The sequence below is a fragment of the Myxine glutinosa genome, chromosome 5 (genome assembly GCF_964187855.1).
Source record: "Myxine glutinosa chromosome 5, kmMyxGlut1.1, whole genome shotgun sequence".
Classification (NCBI taxonomy): domain Eukaryota; kingdom Metazoa; phylum Chordata; class Myxini; order Myxiniformes; family Myxinidae; genus Myxine; species Myxine glutinosa.
In genome coordinates, this window is record NC_136265.1 from 60,389,376 (window position 1) to 60,411,000 (window position 21,625).

A 21,625-nucleotide genomic window follows, 5' to 3' on the forward strand; every position below is an offset into this window, starting at 1 on the left:
AGGGTTGGTGGCAGGAAGGGCATCCAGCCGTAAAACATTGTTTCAAAAGGGGGACCACGGTGCCCGAAAAAGGCCAACCCCTGCTCTGCATGGAAAAATGGCCTCTGAAGGTGGTTCTATACATATGCAGAAGATTTTGTTTTGTAATCCGACCAAAGATGGCCGATTGACGGCCTTTAACTCCATACAGCAAAATTACTAAAACCACGGGGGCTATGACATTTTATGTCTTTTTCTCCTTGTTTTTGTTATTTTATGTTTTTCAGCACAGGTGATTTATTGATGCCTTTCTGAATTGCTTTTTGCAGAGAATCAAATGGAATTGGATTCTTCTTCCAAGTCAAGTTCCCAGTTATTTGACACAGAAGTTTCTTTCAAGCATAAAATGACACAGAGTTCCTGTGAGGAAGTCAACAAATATAGCAGTGTTCTAGCCAAGAACAACAAGTGTATTACGGCGTTCAAGAAAACTGAAAGCAAGGAGAAGCCGCACAAGTGCTCTGTTTGTAAGAAAACATTTAACTCATTAATATATTTAAAGAGATGTCAAACATTACACAAAGGTGAGATGCCATACAAGTGTACTGTGTGCAACAAGGAATTTTCTTGGTTATCATCTTTGAATTATCATAAAGGAAAACACGCAGGAGAGAAGCCTTATAAATGTTCTCTGTGTAGCAAGGCATTCACTTCGTCATCATATTTAAATCGACATCAAAAAATACACACGCGAGAGAAGAAGATTCCATTCAAGTGTTCTGTCTGCAACAAGGAGTTTACCAATATCACGCCATTGAAAATACATCAAAGAATACACACGGGAGAGAAACCCTACAAATGTACTGTATGCAGCAAGGCATTTGCGTCTTCTTCATCTCTAAATGCACATAAAAAATTACACACAGGGGAGAAGCCCTTTAAGTGTTCCGTTTGCAGGAAATCATTTAGCTCGTTAGCATTTTTAAAGAGATGTCAAAAAGTCCACAAACGTGAGATGCCATACAAGTGTACAGTGTGCAGCAAGGAATTTTATTGGCTATCATCTTTGAAATGTCACCGAGTAGAACACACAGGAGAGAAGCCGTATAAATGTCCTGTGTGCAGCAAGGATTTTGCGCGTTCATCATCTTTATATACACACAAAAAGATTCACAACAGAGAGAAAAAGAAGCCATACAAGTGTGCTATTTGCAACAAGGATTTTACCAATCACCCGTCATTGAAAATGCATCAAAGAATACACACAGGTGTGAAGCCGTACAAGTGTTCACAATGCGGTAAGGCATTTTATCAGTCAGGAACCTTACGTCAACATAACAGAATACACACAGGAGAGAAACCTTACAATTGTCCTGTGTGCAACAAGGCGTTTGCATATGCTTCATATTTAAAAGAACATAAAAAAATTCACACGGGAGAGAAGCCATTCAAGTGTCCTGTTTGCAAGAAGGATTTTACCCATACGAAGCAGTTGAAAGTGCATCAAAGAATACACACTGGAGAGAAACCCTACAAGTGTTCACAATGTGGCAAGTCGTTTAAACAGTCAGCGAATTTACGTGAACATCACAGAATCCACACGGGAGAGAAACCTTACAATTGTCCTGTGTGCAGCAAGGCGTTTGCGTCTTCTTCATCTCTACATGTACATAAGAAATTACACACGGGAGAGAAGCCGTTCAAGTGTTCCGTTTGCAATAAGGATTTTAACAATATCAAGCATTTGAAAGTGCATCAAAGAATACACACTGGAGAGAAACCCTACAAGTGTTCACAATGCGGCAAGGGATTTAATCAGTCATCGAATTTACGTCAACATCAAATAATCCACACAGGAGAGAAACCTTACAAGTGTTCCCAATGCGGCAAGGCATTTAATAAGGCAGCAAGTTTACGTGAACATCATAAAATCCACACAGGAGAGAAACCTTTCCAGTGTTCACAATGCAGCAAGACATTTAACAAGTCAGCAAGTTTACGTCAACATCAAAGAGTCCACACGGGAGAGAAACCTTTTAAGTGCTCTGTGTGTGGCGCGGTATTTGCTTACTCGTCGTCTTTGCATTCACATGAAAAGGTTCATACGGGAGTGAAGCCCTACACGTGTTTTGTATGTGACAAGCGTTTTGCTCATTCATCAAATTTATCTCGACATCAAAAATTACATACAGGGAGTGTACCTTGGATGGAGAACGAGTCGTATTAACTGTCCAAGACCAAGGACGTTACACCAATGGCTTTGAGATAATGGCAGGATTCAATCAACTGCACAAGTGTAGGTTCTGTCGGTAGAAACAGGAAGGAACATCACCTTCTCTCGGGATGTAAAAAAGACGAATGTCAGAACAGTGCCCGGTTGCTTGAACCTCGGATAATATTAACCACTGGATAAGAGCTATCCTGTGGTTAGAATTCTTATCTAATGGATAACTATCCAACGGATAAACTACGGTTGGATTAGTGGAAGAGAGCTGTCCCCCAGGTAAGGAGTGGATAAACTTTTGAATTGTACATGGCATCCCACAATGCAATGCACTGTCTCGTGCTGTCATGGTGGCTGAAATTTTTTTAAGTAGAAAGAGGAAGGCAAACTTTAGGCCCACCGAACGGGATATGTGCTGTCTGGTGACGGAAGAGCATGTAAAAGTCGGCTTGTACCTGCCGATACTGAATTGTATTGCCATGATCTGGAACGAATATCGTTGTTTTCTTCCAGTTCGCACCACACACTTGATTTGCTGGCGTGATGACGCATGTGGATTGATTATTAGAGCGCCATTAAAGATATATGAAATATAGTGTTCAAATATTTATATCTAAATAAAACATAGTTAGACCAACCAGCAACATGTTTGTCTCGTATTTCACCTCCGTGTCCAATATGGGGGAAAATGAGATAACCCAGCTGGAGTCCGAGACCATTAGCATGCATCTGTGACACTTCCAGTTCAAGTTTCACTTTTTCCATCAAGATCTTCTCTTTCTCCACCGTGAACTTTTCCTTCTCAACTATAATCCCTTCCCTCTTCTCCAGCAACCTTTCCCTCTGTGCCTGGAGGACACAACACTGAAGGGCCCACACATCATTCTATGACGCATTCTTTTCGCCACTTTGCCCCGGATGAGGCTGAAAAGCAAGTCAAAGTTTTATTTAACTACCTCGTATAGGTACTTCCTTTACCATTAATGCACTATGAAAGCGGGACGCAAGTCATTAATTGTTTTAGCACAGTTCCTGGCTGCTATAAACTCAGATAATTTAACCCCCTACATAAGAGCTATCCTGTGTTTAAATTTCTTCTCCAATGGAGACCTAACTGATGGATCGTCTACAGTTGTTAAAAGGCTGGTTAAGGGTAGGATATCTATCCCCTGGATAAGGTCTGGATAAGGTGTGGTTCAAGTTTTGATTGACATATGGTATCGCACAATGCATTGCAATATTTCGTCCGTTTGCAAAACAGTCATGGTGGGTGAAGTCAGTCATACGAGCAAGAGGAAGGAAAAATTTACTACAACTGAACGGGATATGTTGCCGGGTGGCAGAAGATCATATAAAGCTCATTAACAGTAAATTCCCAACACCCTAACGAATAATGTGAAGAGGAAGGCATTGTTGACGATCACAGCTGCTTTCAACAGTGTCGGAGACAACTATCACTTGGCAGAGGTGTAGAAATGCAACCGTGGCAAAAAATCTGAGGGCAATGCAAAGTTGGATCACTGGCAAGATTGCACAATTCCGTTTCGTAGCACACATCAAACCACCACTTATTAAATTAAGAATTATGGTTAAACTTGCCTTACTAAATCAATATCGGTCACGGAACTCGTGCTCCGAATATTCAGGCATTGGATTATCACATTTGCGGACTATCCTTTCAACGTTCGCCGGAGAGATGTTGAACAAAGCTGGATCATCTGCCATTTTGAATTGGACAAACCTACATACGCGCCACTAACCACAGATAGGGCGTTATCTGGGCCAGAGGAGAGTAGATAAAGTTATCCGGAAACGCACTAATTTATCCAGCGGATGAGGTTATCCAGGCTTTGAGCAACAGAACCTATCCTGTGGATAAATTTTATCCACCGGATAGGTGATTTATCCACAGGATAGTACTTATCTGAGTTTCTAGCAACTGGGCCCAGGTGTACACACAAATTTACCACAATGTTTGGAGAATAATCCACTGGTATGTTTGCAAAAACTTTATCCGGGTCTCAGAAAAATAATGGAAGCACAAACCAAAAGTGATTGTTGAAAATGAGGAGATAGTGCTCATGTATGACCTGACAATCCCATCATCAAGCCTGAACATAGAAAAGAAAGCGTTGCGAACGGATGTACTACTCATATAGTACAAAAAGGATAACAGGCATTGCTCATGAAAGTATCATTACCCAGAGCTTTGGTCAAAATAACATGGAAATCGGGAATATGCCCAAGTACAAAGATCTGAAAAATGAAATAGAGAGAACCTGGAAGCTGAACAGTGCCGACAATGCACCAGTGATATCTGGACCAATGCAAGTGACAAAGAAGAACCTCAATGATATCTTTAAAACCATCCCAGGGAATATTAATACAAGCTAACTACATTTGGAGGCTGTCCAGGGTTCTGCGACGATCCTAAAAAGAACATTCGGAAAAGAATATGAGAAAAAGAAAACTTCGGAAACTCGTTCCTCAAGATGTGTTCCTCCAAAAACTGAAGATGGCTCCTTAGATCCAAATGGAGATTATAACCAAGCAGAGAAGTGTCGTCTGAACAATGTCATCCAAGTAATTGGATACCATCCAGAATGCAGTGAGTGATATGATGAAACCATTGGAACTTGGTCCTCAATACAATTCCAAAAACGAAGGTGGAGACTTTATCCTGAAAGGACTCTTCCACCTCCTGACACCCACCACAGGAGATTACAATCAAGTAAGGAAGGCCTAGTTGGCTGGAAAAGGCTCTTCAGAAAGATGCAGCGTGGATTAATCGGATGCCACAGAAAGGGACAGGGAGTCTGCTTAAAATTCCAGAATGAAAAATCAAGATGATTTGATTGCTCTTTCACCCCTATGTCCAGGTTGTATGATCAATTTGCACATCAGAACCACAGTGGATTTTCCCTCGGCTTTGCCTTGCTCCAGTGGAGCTCACCATTTCTCGGGTCTGAAGAATCTAGGTATCTTCCTGCCTCACTGAACATGCTGAAGGTGTGCTGAAAAGACTTCATTCCACTTTATGAAATGAGCAAGAAGAGGAGTAAGTGAAAAGCGAGGAGAAGCTCTTTACGAAATCAAAAGGCTGAACAAGTGACACCTGCCAGAAAAACAGCAGAAACTTTATTCCTTTTTGTTTCATTTTTCTTGAGACAACAAGGTAATCAACATTTCCCTTGCAAGAAAGAAAGTAACGTACTGTGTGGGATCGTCACATCACAGCACATTCATAGCCTGCATGTGAGACTTATCCCAGAGAGATGGAACCACATGCTTTCATCTTCTGCCACTTTGATTTACTCTCCTCAAAATAGTCGAGCATGTTGATAAATTCTCCATGGTGTCTGAGGTGTGTCGAGCTGCTGTTCAGCATGCTTCTCACCTGTCATACTCGTTACAACGGTAACCCTGCCACTGCCAGCTGCCCCATTACTATTGATCCTGAAGGTGTTATCTAAATGGTCCTGAGATAATCGCTGATCAAAGGTAGACTTTGCTCAAAATTATTAAATGTAATGATATATGTATCATTGTCCTTCCTTAAACAAGTTTCTCCCATTTATGTCTTCATGTCTTCCCACCTGTGTTCATTTACCAAAATATGAGACATCCTGAGCTAAAATAATACTGGTCATTCAAAGATTCTTCTTTCTTAGGGTATAAGCCATAAGGTAATGTGTTGGAATGTCATGTGCACATCATATTATTTATTTTTATATTCTCAAAACGAAGTGAATGTAGTATGTTTTGTAGTATGTTTCTGTAGTATGTAGTATGTTTCTGACTACAGTGAATGTAGTATGTTCTTGACTGTGAATGTAGTATGTTTTGCAGTGAGATTTTAACCGGAATGTTTATTCAAAGTATTTGTATCACATGGTGTTTCTTTTCATTTGCAATGACATTCCTCAAAATATATTTGGGTGGAATTATAAATAAAATTATTATGTGTTTTATTTTTACAATATTAGGTCTCATGCAAGAGCAAGGGGACGGAGATTACAAATTCATAGTTTGTTAAAGGGGCATCTCTGGGACACGAGCAAGGGCATGAATGAACAGGAAGAGAAGAGAAGAGAGAGAGAAAGAGAGAGAGAAAGAGAGAGAGAAAGAGAGAGAGAAAGAGAGAGAGAAAGAGAGAGAGAGAGAGAGAGAGAGAGAGAGAGATATATAAAGGAAACGCTACAATCTGAAAGTAAAAATGTTGGATTGGGAAGGGTTAATGGAGGTAATAAAGATTGTGAGGATGGATATGGGTGATCTGCCTTCTTCATTCATATGCAAGTACAGTCATATGATGATAATGAGAGTTCTGAGGCACTCCCTATTTACATTGAAGCGAATGGGAAAAAGGGAAAAATCATTTGACCAACCCTCCCCTTCCCCCCCCCCCCCCCCAAAAAAAAAAATAGCTCTTGCTCCCTCCCACCTCAATCCCCTCCCTCCGCCACCCACTCCCATGTTTGACGATATATCCCACTGGCTATTAACCTTATAACACAGATTTATCTGACCAATTATTTGGTGTTTTATAGATACTTTTATTTGTGCGATAATTATAATGAAAACCTTTTTTTTAATGTATAAATGGATAAACTCAAGATGCTTTGAGGATTCTTTGTTTTACAAATTAAGATTTCATTATATATACTGAAAGTTAAGAAGGTTTACACACTTCGTAAAGTAATTTTTTTTTTTTTCATAAACAGAATGATAATGTATTAATCTCAAGTGTAAAAAGAAAGGGAATACTAAAAATATCTGGTATGTTATAAATCAAAATAGAGTTGTGAAAAAGGGGACGTGTTAAACGTGTGGGGAAAAAAAATCAATTCCTCTCTAAAAATAAAACTGGTGGGAATATCCAATTTTTTTTATCAGGAAGTAAATTTATCACAACCGGGTTTGCGGACCAAATTTGGATACATGGACAAACAAACTTGGATGAATGTGGAAATCCTAAACCTTGGAGCAAACCTTAAAACAGGGATTATGAAGTTTGTATGAAACATGATCTTGATTACGATAATAGCACGATCTTGGATGAAAAACATGAAGCAGATAGGGAAATGTCAGAGAATTTGTCATGATACGAAATCCAAAGTTGAGAGCAACAAGTAAACAAAAAAAACATGTTTTCGGGCTACACACTTTTTTTATTTTTTAAGTTTTAAACCAATTTTTATTGTTATTAAATTTTGACAAATGAAAATGTACCAGAAAAGAGGACCGAGGGCCAAATTTCAGCTCTCTGGGATGTATGGAACCTAGAAAACGAACGGCTCAAAGATTTCAAACGGGACACAAACAAATTTCAGATGAAGTTAAATAAAAGTGTGTAATAATGAATTGGTTTATTGTGAAAAAGATAAGTGTGAATTTGAAATTGGGACTGGGCAACCACTATTAAGCTTTAATGATGTCATCAGGACTGAAGACCAAACAGAAAAACAATTAATTGTCGAATTACAGAAACCAATAATAACAAAGATAAAAGAAGAAAAGTTTATTCCAAAGTGGTTGATTACATATAGTCTGCTGACTTCATTGAACTTAATAATGATACAAGTATGCCTTAGCCGTTATTAATTAAAGATCAGGATGTGCGTGGGTTGCTCCTTTGAAAAATAATAAAGGTATTATTCTAACGTTAGCCTTCAAGCAGATATTTCATGAAAGCAAGAGCTGAATAAATTATGGACTGATGAGGGAACTGAGTATTAGAACAGAACATTAAAATTTTTCTTAAAGATAATGGTAAAACATTTTACAGCATTTTATAAAAATAAAAAAAATAACCACCTTTAGAGGCCATTTTCCCCGCAAAGCGTGGGTTGGCCTTTTTCGGGAACCGTGGTTGTTGTTGTTTTTTCCGTCCCCTTTTTGAAGCAATGCTTTACGGCCGGATGCCCTTCCTGACGCCAACCCTTTTTGCCGCCTTTAACGACAAACAGGGAATTACCAGTGAACTGGTACTCAATTAGCCGACCTCGGAAGGATGACAGGCTGAGTCAACCCCCCTGGCGTTAATTCAGCAATCGACCGGGATTCGAACCCAGGATCCTAGGATCCTAAGCCGGCACCCTAGCCGCTAGCCCAACACCAGGGTTATAAGCATTTACAGCATTTTTTGTTACAGCATTTACAGCATTATACAGCATTTTAATGAAGGAAAATCAGTCGTCGAGCGTTTTAATTGCACTTTGAAAGAGAGAGTCTATATAAAAACTTTACCCAACTCGATCATCAGAAATGGGTATCTTTTATTCAGATATTGTCGATGATTAAATATTCAAATGGGTATTCTTTTATTCAGATATATTTCATTATTTAACAAAATCAAAACCATCAGAAGCATTTACAAAATTAGAATATGAAAAAAATATGTATGAAATGATATTGTGAGAATATACAAGTGGAAATCACATTTTGAGAAGGGTTGTACCAAAAGATGGACTAATGAGCTTTTAAAAATCGTTTATATATATTTCAAACACAGTTCCTTGGACTTGTAAGTTATATCATTTGAAAGGAGCAGAGGTTTTAGCTTCATTTTATTCACAGCAACTTCAAAAAACAAAATAAAAGAAGTAATAACCAAGACCTGAGCAGATTATCCTTTAAAGGCAATTGTTGGCAATTCACACTTCTCTGTTATATAACCACTGTGAGCACTTGAGGTGTCCAGCTCGACATTATAAAACAGGACCATCTGTTGAGGTCTTGGTTGTCATATCTCTATCCCTAACCCTCACATCAAAACCCATATCTCTGCCCCACACATTAACCCATATCCTGAACCCATATCCCCAAACCTCACATCAAAACCCATATCCCTAACCCTCACATCAAAACCCATATTCCTAACCCTCACATCAAAACCCATATCTCTGACCCAACATTAATCCATATCCTGAACTCATATCCCTCACGCTCACATCAAAACCCATATCCCTAACCCTCACATCCAAACCCATATCCCCAACCCTCACATCAAAACCCATATCCCCAACCCTGACATCAAAACCCATATCCCTAACCCTCACATCTAAACTCATATCCCCAACCCTCACATCAAAACCCATATCCCTAACCCTCACATCTAAACCCATATCCCTAACACTCACATCAAAACCCATATCCCTAATCCTCACATTAAAAACCCAAATCTTTGACCCAACATTAACCCATATCCTGAAATCATGTCCCGAACCCTCACATCAAAACCCATATCCCTAACCATCACATCAAAACCCATATCCCTAACCCTCACATCAAAACCCATATCCCAAACCCTCACATCAAAACCTATATGCCTAACCCTCACAGAAAACCCATATCCCTAACCCTCACATCAAAACCCATATCCACAACCCTCACATCAAAACCCATATCCCTAACCCTCACATCAAAACCCATATTCCTAACCCTCACATCTAAACCCATATCCCTAACCCTCACATCAAAACCCATATCCCTAACCCTCACATAAAAACCCATATTCCTAACCCTCACATCAAAACCCATATCCCGAACCATCGCATCAAAACCCATATCCCTAACCCTCACAACAAAACCCATATCCCCAACCCTGACATCAAAACCCATATCCCTAACCCTCACATCTAAACCCATATCCCTAACCCTCACATCAAAACCCATATCCCTAACCCTCACATCAAAACCCATATTCCTAACCCTCACATCAAAACCCATATCTCTGACCCAACATTAATCCATATCCTGAACTCATATCCCTAACCCTCACATCAAAACCCATATCCCTAACCCTCACATCAAAACCCATATTCCTAACCCTCACATCTAAACCCATATCCCTAACCCTCACATCAAAACCCATATTCCTAACCCTCACATCAAAACCCATATCTCTGCCCCACACATTAACCCATATCCTGAACCCATATCCCCAACCCTCACATCAAAACCCATATCCCTAACCCTCACATCAAAACCCATATCCCTAACCCTCACATCTAAACCCATATCCCTAACCCTCACATCAAAACCCATATTCCTAACCCTCACATCAAAACCCATATCTCTGACCCAACATTAATCCATATCCTGAACTCATATCCCAAACCCTCACATCAAAACCCATATACCTAACCCTCACATCCAAACCCATATCCCTAACCCTCACATCAAAACCCATATCCCCAACCCTCACATCAAAACCCATATCCCCAACCCTCACATCAAAACCCATATCCCGAACCCTCACATCTAAACCCATATCCCTAACCCTCACATCAAAACCCATATTCCTAACCCTCACATCAAAACCCATATCTCTGACCCAACATTAACCCATATCCTGAACCCACATCCCTAACCGTCACATCAAAACCCATATCCCTAACCCTCACATCAAAACCCATATCCCTAACCCTCACATCAAAACCTATATCCCCAACCCTCACATCAAAACCTATATGCCTAATGCTTCAGTCACATTTGGCTCGGCGGCCGTAGGGTCTAAAAAATCTACGGCCACTAGCAATTATAGGGCGGCCGCAGTATTTCCACGGTCACACAATGTAGCAGTCACATATGTTTTTATTTTTCGGGTAGCCACATGGGGTATTTAGAAATTGTGGAGACCGAAAATGTGGGGGTGCCGTAAGGTCTTTGATTTGATGTCGCACGGTGACCTTAGGGCGCCCTGCGGCGGCCATAGAATTTTCAAGGCAGACGCAAGGTAGCCTCAAGGTGCCTGCAAGGCGACCGCAGGGGGGCCCTAAGGCAAACATACGGCCAGACGGACGGCAACGAGTGGGTATATATACCAGTTCTTTTTCATATGTATATCGTCTCTTTTTCATATGTATATCGTCGTCATGGCTACGGCATGTCGAATTGCTACGGCCACCCTAGAAATGAAAAAAGTTATAACTCCGCGCTATAATTCCACGGCGACCCCTACGGCCTGTAAAAGATAGCCATACGCCCTAGGGCCATCCTGTGGCCACCTCAGAAAATCTGCGGCCGCCGCACGTTTCTGTCAATTTCGGGGGGGGTACGGCCGCCGTATCCTAGCCGTAGAGCAAATGTGACTGAGGAGTAACCCTCACATCAAAACCCATATCCCTAACCCTCACATCAAAACCCATATCCCGAACCCTCGCATCAAAACCCATATCCCTAACCCTCACATCAAAACCCATATGTCTGACCCAACATTAACACATATCCCTAACCCTCACATCAAAACCCATATCCCCAACCCTGTCATCAAAACCCATATCCCTAACCCTCACATCTAAACCCATATCCCCAACCCTCACATCAAAACCCATATTCCTAACCCTCACATCAAAACCCATATCCCAAACCCTCACATCAAAACCCATATCCCTAACCCTCACATCAAAACTCATATCTCTGACCCAACATTAACCCATATCCCTAACCCTCACAACAAAACCCGTATCCCTAACCCTCACAACAAAACCCATATCCCTAACCCTCACATCAAAACCCATATCCCGAACCCCCACATCAAAACCTATATCTCTAACCCTCACAACAAAACCCATATCCCGAACCCCCACATCAAAACCCATATTCCTAACCCTCACATCAAAACCCATATCCCAAACCCTCACATCAAAACCCATATCCCTAACCCTCACATCAAAACTCATATCTCTGACCCAACATTAACCCATATCCCTAACCCTCACAACAAAACCCGTATCCCTAACCCTCACAACAAAACCCATATCCCTAACCCTCACATCAAAACCCATATCCCGAACCCCCACATCAAAACCCATATCCTTAATCCTCACATCAAAACCCATATCCTTAATCCTCACATCAAAACCCATATCCCTAACACTCACATCAAAACCCATATCTCTGACCCAACATTAATCCATATCCTGAACTCATATCCCTAAACCTCACATCCAAACCCATATCCCTAACCCTCACATCAAAACCCATATCTCTGACCCAACATTAATCCATATCCTGAACTCATATCCCTAACCCTCACATCAAAACCCATATCCTTAATCCTCACATCAAAACCCATATCCCTAACACTCACATCCAAACCCATATCCCTAACACTGACATCAAAACCCATATCTCTGACCCAACATTAATCCATATCCTGAACTCATATCCCTAACCCTCACATCAAAACCCATATCCCTAACCCTCACATCAAAACCCATATCCCTAACCCTCACATCAAAACCCATATCCGTAACCCTCACATCAAAACCTACAGTCACGTGAATAAGTAAGTACACCCCATGTAAAGTTTTGACTTTTTCAACATATTTCAACATACAGCTATTTGATCTTCATTTCAACAATATTGATAGATAAAGGTGATATAATATAACAAATATCATGAAACATTTACATTTTGTCGTCCATTGCATAATTTAAATAAACATAAATGCCAATTTCGCATGTGGAAAAAGTAAGTACACCCCAACATTTATCACTCCTTCAAATGCCTAAAATTAGAATCAGGTGCAACAGCTCAGGTGCAAATGATTAGAACATCGTCAGAGAGGATCTTGGAGGAACCTGTCTTATTTAAACCTCAGACATTTCGTTTGGTTTGCTCTTTGTTGTTGAAGTGTGCGGTGTCACCATTCCTAGATCAAAAGAGCTCTCTGAGGCCTTCAGAAAGAAGGTTATAGATGCCTACGAGTCTGGGAAGGGATTTAAAAAGATCTCCAAACAATTTGAAATCAATCATTCGACTGTCCGGAAGATCATCTACAAGTGGAGAAGATTCCAAACAACTGTCAACTTGTTCAGGCCAGGCCGCCCCAGCAAGTTCAGCCCGAGAGCAGACTGCAAGATGCAGAAAGAAGTCTCTAAGAACCCCAGAATGTCATCACGGGACCTACAGGTAGCTCTTGCCACTGTTGATGTCAAAGTGCACGAGTCTACCATTAGAAAGAGGCTGCACAAATTTGATCTACATGGGAGGTGTGCCAGGAGGAAACCTTTGCTGTCCAGAAAGAACATCAGGGCAAGACTAAAGTTTGCCAATGAACACCTAGGCAAAGACAAGCACTTCTGGAACAATGTGACTGATGAGTCAAAGGTGGAGCTATTTGGCCACAAGAACCTGATACCAACTGTAAAGCATGGTGGTGGAAATATTATGGTTTGGGGCAGCTTTGCTGCATCAGGGCCTGGGCAGCTCACCATCATAGAATCGACGATGAATTCTTCATTGTACCAGAGGGTGCTTGAGGATAATGTGAGGCCATCTGTCGGAAGTTGAAGCTCAACCGAAGGTGGACCTTGCAACATGACAATGACCCTAAACATGCCAGTAAATCCACCAAGGAATGGCTGAAAAGAAAGAATTGGAGGGTTCTGAAATGGCCAAGTCAAAGCCCGGATGTAAATCCCATCGAGATGTTGTGGGGGGATTTGAAACGAGCTGTGCATGCAAGAAACCCTTCAAACATCGCACAGCTGAAATAATTCTGCATGGAGGAATGGGCAAAAATTTCTCCCAGTCGATGTCAGAGACTGGTCGACAGTTATAAGAAACGCCTACTTGAGGTTGTTTCTGCCAAAGGGGGCAATACCACCGATTAGAGCCAAGGGTGTACTTACTTTTTCCACATGCAAAATTTACATTTATGTTTATTTAAATTATACAATGGACTACAAAATGTAAATGTTTCATTGATATTTGTTGTATTATATCACCTTTATCTATCAATATTGTTGAAATGAAGATCAAATAGCTGTATGTTGAAATATGTTGAAAAAGTCAAAACTTTACATGGGGTGTAATTACTTTTGCACGTGACTGCATATCTCTAACCCTCTCATCAAAACCTCTATCTCTTACCCTCACATCAAAACCTATATCTCTAACCTTCACATCAAAACATATATCTCTAACCCTCACATCAAAACATATATCTCTAACCCTCACATCAAAACCTGTATCTCTAACCCTCACATCAAAACCTATATCTCTAACCCTCACATCAAAACCTGTATCTCTAACCCTCACATCAAAACCTATATCTCTAACCCTCGCATCAAAACCTGTATCTCTAACCCTCACATCAAAACCTATATCTCTAACCCTCACATCAAAACCTATATCTCTAACCCTCACATCAAAACCTATATCTCTAACCCTCACATCAAAACCTGTATCTCTAACCCTCGCATCAAAACCTGTATCTCTAACCCTCACATCAAAACCTATATCTCTAACCCTCACATCAAAACCTATATCTCTAACCCTCACATCAAAACCTATATCTCTAACCCTCACATCAAAACCTATATCTCTAACCCTCACATCAAAACCTATATCTCTAACCCTCACATCAAAACCTATATCTCTAACCCTCACATCAAAACCTATATCTCTAACCCTCACATCAAAACCTATATCTCTAACCCTCACATCAAAACCTATATCTCCAACCCTCACATCAAAACCTATATCTCTAACCCTCACATCAAAACCTATATCTCTAACCCTCACATCAAAACCTATATCTCCAACCCTCACATCAAAACCTATATCTCTAACCCTCACATCAAAACCTATATCTCTAACCCTCGCATCAAAACCTGTATCTCTAACCCTCACATCAAAACCTATATCTCTAACCCTCGCATCAAAACCTGTATCTCTAACCCTCACATCAAAACCTATATCTCTAACCCTCACATCAAAACCTATATCTCTAACCCTCACATCAAAACCTATATCTCTAACCCTCACAGCAAAACCTATATCTCTAACCCTCACATCAAAACCTATATCTCCAACCCTCACATCAAAACCTATATCTCTAACCCTCACATCAAAAGCTATATCTCTAACCCTCACATCAAAACCGAAATCTCTTACCCTCACATCAAAACCTATATCTCTAACCCTCACATCAAAACCTATATCTCTAACCATCACATCAAAACCTGTATCTCTAACCCTCAAATCAAAACCTATATCTCTAACCCTCACATCAAAACCGAAATCTCTTACCCTCACATCAAAACCTATATCTCTAACCCTCACATCAAAACCTATATCTCTAACCCTCACATCAAAACCGAAATCTCTTACCCTCACATCAAAACCTATATCTCTAACCCTCACATCAAAACCTATATCTCTAACCCTCGCATCAAAACCTATATCTCTAACCCTCACATCAAAACCTATATCTCTAACCCTCGCATCAAAACCTGTATCTCTAACCCTCACATCAAAACCTATATCTCTAACCCTCACATCAAAACCGAAATCTCTTACCCTCACATCAAAACCTATATCTCTAACCCTCACATCAAAACCTATATCTCTAACCCTCACATCAAAACCGAAATCTCTTACCCTCACATCAAAACCTATATCTCTAACCCTCACATCAAAACCTATATCTCTAACCCTCACATCAAAACCTATATCTCTAACCCTCGCATCAAAACCTATATCTCTAACCCTCACATCAAAACCTATATCTCTAACCCTCACATCAAAACCTGTATCTCTAACCCTCACATCAAAACCTATATCTCTAACCCTCGCATCAAAACCTGTATCTCTAACCCTCGCATCAAAACCTATATCTCTAACCCTCACATCAAAACCTATATCTCTAACCCTCACATCAAAACCTATATCTCTAACCCTCACATCAAAACCTATATCTCTAACCCTCACATCAAAACCTATATCTCTAACCCTCACATCAAAACCTATATCTCTAACCCTCACATCAAAACCTATATCTCTAACCCTCACATCAAAACCTATATCTCTTACCCTCACATCAAAACCTATATCTCTAACCCTCGCATCAAAACCTATATCTCTAACCCTCACATCAAAACCTATATCTCTAACCCTCACATCAAAACCTATATCTCTTACCCTCACATCAAAACCTATATCTCTAACCCTCGCATCAAAACCTATATCTCTAACCCTCACATCAAAACCGAAATCTCTTACCCTCACATCAAAACCTATATCTCTAACCCTCACATCAAAACCTATATCTCTAACCCTCACATCAAAACCGAAATCTCTTACCCTCACATCAAAACCTATATCTCTAACCCTCGCATCAAAACCTATATCTCTAACCCTCACATCAAAACCTATATCTCTAACCCTCACATCAAAACCTGCATCTCTAACCCTCACATCAAAACCTATATCTCTAACCCTCACATCAAAACCTATATCTCTAACCCTCACATCAAAACCTATATCTCTAACCCTCACATCAAAACCGAAATCTCTTACCCTCACATCAAAACCTATATCTCTAACCCTCGCATCAAAACCTATATCTCTAACCCTCGCATCAAAACCGAAATCTCTTACCCTCACATCAAAACCTGCATCTCTAACCCTCGCATCAAAACCTATATCTCTAACCCTCACATCAAAACCTATATCTCTAACCCTCACATCAAAACCTATATCTCTAACCCTCACATCAAAACCGAAATCTCTTACCCTCACATCAAAACCTATATCTCTAACCCTCACATCAAAACCTATATCTCTAACCCTCACATCAAAACCTATATCTCTAACCCTCACATCAAAACCGAAATCTCTTACCCTCACATCAAAACCTATATCTCTAACCCTCACATCAAAACCTATATCTCTAACCCTCACATCAAAACCGAAATCTCTAACCCTCAAATCAAAACCTATATCTCTAACCCTCACATCAAAACCTATATCTCTAACCCTCACATCAAAACCTATATCTCTAACCCTCACATCAAAACCTATATCTCTAACCCTCGCATCAAAACCTATATCTCTAACCCTCGCATCAAAACCTATATCTCTAACCCTCGCATCAAAACCTATATCTCTAACCCTCACATCAAAACCTATATCTCTAACCCTCGCATCAAAACCTATATCTCTAACCCTCACATCAAAACCTATATCTCTAACCCTCACATCAAAACCTGCATCTCTAACCCTCACATCAAAACCTATATCTCTAACCCTCACATCAAAACCTATATCTCTAACCCTCACATCAAAACCTATATCTCTAACCCTCACATCAAAACCTATATCTCTAACCCTCACATCAAAACCTAAATCTCTAACCCTCAAATCAAAACCTATATCTCTAACCCTCACATCAAAACCTATATCTCTAACCCTCACATCAAAACCGAAATCTCTTACCCTCACATCAAAACCTATATCTCTAACCCTCACATCAAAACCTATATCTCTAACCCTCACATCAAAACCGAAATCTCTTACCCTCACATCAAAACCTATATCTCTAACCCTCACATCAAAACCTATATCTCTAACCCTCACATCAAAACCTATATCTCATCTCTAACCTTCAAAACCTCAAAACCTATATCTATCTCTAACCTTCAAAACCTATATCTTCAAAACCTATAAACAACCTCAAACCAAAACCCAAAACCTATATCACATCAAAACCCATATCTCTAACCCTCACATCAAAACGCATGTAAACATTTTTTTTAGCCATTCAATAATATATTTTTTAACTTCAATAATAATACAAGGTAAATAGGTTTTCAACTCAACAATTTTTTTTCTTTTCTGCCATTTCTGTCTTGAAAATGAAGTTTCAGTTCTTTTAAGTTTGAAAAAGTAGAAAATAAAAGGGCAATATATTACAAATATTTTGAAGAACTCCCAGTTCTTCCCAGCACTTTCTTGATATTGATGAAAAAAAAAGCATTTCTTTTTTAATCTATATATCTATATCAACGAGGGGCAGTCAATCGGTAACCTTAAAATATTTTTCACAACTTGTTTATTGCGTGTACGTGTGTAACAACTGTTATTTTTCAACATAATCATCATTGCGTTCAATGCATTTTTTTCCAGTGCTTTACTAAGGCCTGGATTCCTTGAGAAAAAAAAAATTTTGGCTGTGTGTGTCGCCATTCGTGCACCGCCTTTTGGACCTCTTCATCGGATCGGAAAGTGGTTCCACCAAGCGCCTCTTTAAGTGGCCCAAATATGTGGTAATCTGAAGGGGCGAGGTTTGGCGAGTAGGGTGGATGAGGAAAACACTCAAAATGCAGGTGCTCGATCGTTGCAGCTGTCGCATGGGCAGTATGGGGCCGAGCATTGTCATGCTGCAAAACATCGGAAGCGAGTAGGCCACGACGTTTAGATCCGATTCCTGGTTTCAGATGATTTTTAAGGAGGTCGCAGTATGATGCACTGGTGATTGTGGTCCATCTGGGCATGTAATGCTTCACAAGTGGGCCTCGGCTATCCCAGAAGAGCGCCAGCAGCATTTTTCCAGAGTACGGCTGTGTGCGGAATTTTTTGGGCTTCAGATCAATTGGCTAATAGCATACTGAAACCACAAATGCTTTATCCGAAGCTGTAACTTTTTGAAAATTAATTAAATAAGTCATTAAACGGAAAAAATTAAATAATTAATTAATTAATCAAGAAATAATTAATCGATTAATGTATTAATCAATAAATCAAAAATATCCTTTATAGCCACATCACCTGGTCATTGTCATGTCCAAATATCAGCTTCCTTGCTCAAAAGGTGCCTGAGATAATGCCCAGATGAGAAAGAAAATAAATAAGTACTTAATTAATCGATAATAATTAAATAACGAATTAAACAATTGATTAAACAAAAAAAACAAAAATACCGTTTTTGCCAAAGCACTTGCTCACTATTGTGCCGAAATTTCAGCTTCAGAGCTCAAAGGATGGCTGAGATATCACCCGGACGAACAACTAACTCCTGACACCAATGGACATGTGCACGGGTTGTGTGAACCCTCGCTTACCCAACATGTACCTGCTCCTGGATAACCATGTTGCGGTGTCGGCCAAATTGAAACCTGTGCATGGGGAATGGAAGCCAACGGAACGAGTCAATTTATTGGTGTGCACAAGGTGTTTATAAAGTGTGAGTTTATTTATTCTTACTGGAGACGTTTCATTGTTTCCATCATGGTCCTGGAGCATCATGCATACCCACGGGTCCCAGTCCTGGTCGTGATTGAGAATTGAAGGTAGGGATTCAGGTGAGCCGAGGAGGGAGGGGATTCCAGGAGTTCCGGTTGGGGGGGAGGAGGGGAGAGACCCCAATTCTCTCGATGCAAATGTGTATCGAACCACGTGGTGCAAATGAACCCGTTCGTAACCACGTGTCCTTCACGAGTACGTTCAAAATTGGAATTTTTACATTATTCAAATCACAAGGTTAATAACATCATGTTTCACTAAATATAATTTAACTAAACCATTTAACATTGTAAAAACTCGAAGAGTCGAACACATTAAACCACTTCAACCAATCTGAAGGAAAAATGATGATTTAAAAAAAAATCATTTCGAATCTTTCCTGGAACAACGAAACCGGAGAATGGGCAGTAGCGAGGTCCAAACCCGAGAGGGAGGGGGTTCCCTCTTCAAACCCGAGGAGAGGGGGGGGGTTCCCTCTTCAAACCCAAAGTGGGAAGGGGTTCCCTCGACCAACCCGAGGAGGGAGGGGGCTCCCTCGACCAACCCGAGGAGGGAGGGGGTTCCCTCTTCAAACCGAAAGTGGGAGGAGGTTCCCTCGACAAACCCGAGGGGCAGGGGGTTCCCTCGACAAACCCGAGGAGGGAGGAGGTTCCCTCTTCAAACCCAAAGTGGGAGGAGGTTCCCTCGACAAACCCGAGGGGCAGGGGGTTCCCTCGACAAACCCGAGGAGAGGGATTCCCTCGACAAACCCGAGGAGGGAGGGGTTGCCTCTTCAAACCCAAAGTGGGAGGGGTTCCCTCGACAAACCCGAGGAGCAGGGGGTTCCCTCGACAAACCCGAGGAGGGAGGGATTCCCTCGACAAACCCAAGGAGGGAGGAGTTGCCTCTTCAAACCCAAAGTGGGAGGGGTTCCCTCGACAAACCCGAGGAGGGAGGGATTCCCTCGCCAAAACCCAAGGAGGGAGGAGTTGCCTCTTCAAACCCAAAGTGGGAGGGATTCCCTCGACAAACCCAAGGAGGGAGGAGTTGCCTCTTCAAACCCAAAGTGGGAGGGGTTCCCTCGACAAACCCAAGGGGGGAGTTTTCTCAACAAAGTGGAGTGGGCAAGGGTGATTCCCTGTACAAACCCGATGGGGAAGGGGGTTCCCTTGACAAAACCGAGAGGGGGAGGAGTTCGGGTTTCTCAACAAAATAGAAGGGGTAAGGAAGTTTCCTTCGACAAACTCGATGGGGGGAGGGAGTCTCCTCTGCAAATCTAAAATAAATGATCAGTTGAAGAATGAGATTTTTTACCACATTTCGTCCCAATTATAGAGGTCACGTGATTGATGTGCAGAATCTGCGGTCTTGAAATTGTGAATGAGATCGTATGAAGAATGTACGCGGCACGTGGTTCGCTTTCGCCGGAATCCTCCACCTTACAGTTTCCCTCCACCCTGCAGTTCCCTCCGATGCGCCCATGAACCGAGATGTCTCCGGTGAAGATCACAGATCGAACCCCCTGGGATCCACGAGCTGTTCCGATGGAGGAAACTCGGTCGATCTGGAGATTCTCCCTCAGAATCAGATCGCGGGTCCAGGTTCGGTCCACCCGAGGATGAGGACCCGGGATCCGGTACGTGTCGTTCTCTCCGCACCCTTACTGTTACTGTTTCCGTGCGGATTCGTGCTGTGTGCTACTTCAGGAGGTTATTTAAATGGTGAAATCTCCACGATGTTATAAGGTGGGGAAAGGTAAAATTGGTAAAGTATTGTAATTGTAGAGGTAAAAGGGTACAAAGATTACCGTGTAATACTGAGGTTAAAAGGTACAAAGATTACCGTGTAATACTGAGGTAAAAGGGTACAGAGATTACCGTGTAATAATGAGGTACAGGGTACAGAGATTACCGTGTATTACGGAGATAAAATGGTACCGAGATTACCGTGTAATACTGAGCTACAGGGCAACCGAGATTACCAAGTGATACGGAGGTAAAAGGGTAGAAAGATTACCGTGTAAGTGAGGTACAAGGTGCAGAGATTACCGTGCAATACGAAGGTACAGGGCACAGAGATTACCGTGTAATACGGCGGTAAAAGGGTACAGAGATTACCGTGCAATACTGAGGTAAAAGTGGAGGGGTACAGATATGACCGTGTAATACTAACATTAAAGGGGGGGTACAGTCGTTACCGTGTAGTACTGAGGTAAAAGGGTACGGAGATCACTGTGTAATACTTAGGTAAAAGGGGGGTACAGAATTACCGTGTAATACTTCTCCATATCTCTCTGTCCAATGCCAGAGTTTTCATTTTCCAATAACTTCCTTCAATTTGAACTTATCCAGCATTGATATTCTCTTCCCTCGCCCCTCCCGCTCCCCTCCCGCCCCTCCCTCTCC

The 21,625-nt window shown here is 41.1% G+C and overlaps 1 protein-coding gene across 1 annotated transcript in view; it reads left to right on the forward strand.

The window, feature by feature from the left end:
- The window catches only part of LOC137427486 (uncharacterized), an 84,647-nt gene that overhangs the window by 24,072 nt on the left and 38,950 nt on the right, over positions 1 to 21,625 (forward strand). Inside the window, exons 5-6 of the mRNA XM_068117017.2 lie at positions 309 to 2,203; positions 20,733 to 20,856. Of these exons, the coding sequence (XP_067973118.2) occupies positions 309 to 2,203; positions 20,733 to 20,856 (2,019 nt within the window). The remainder of the gene's footprint in view (positions 1 to 308; positions 2,204 to 20,732; positions 20,857 to 21,625) is intronic.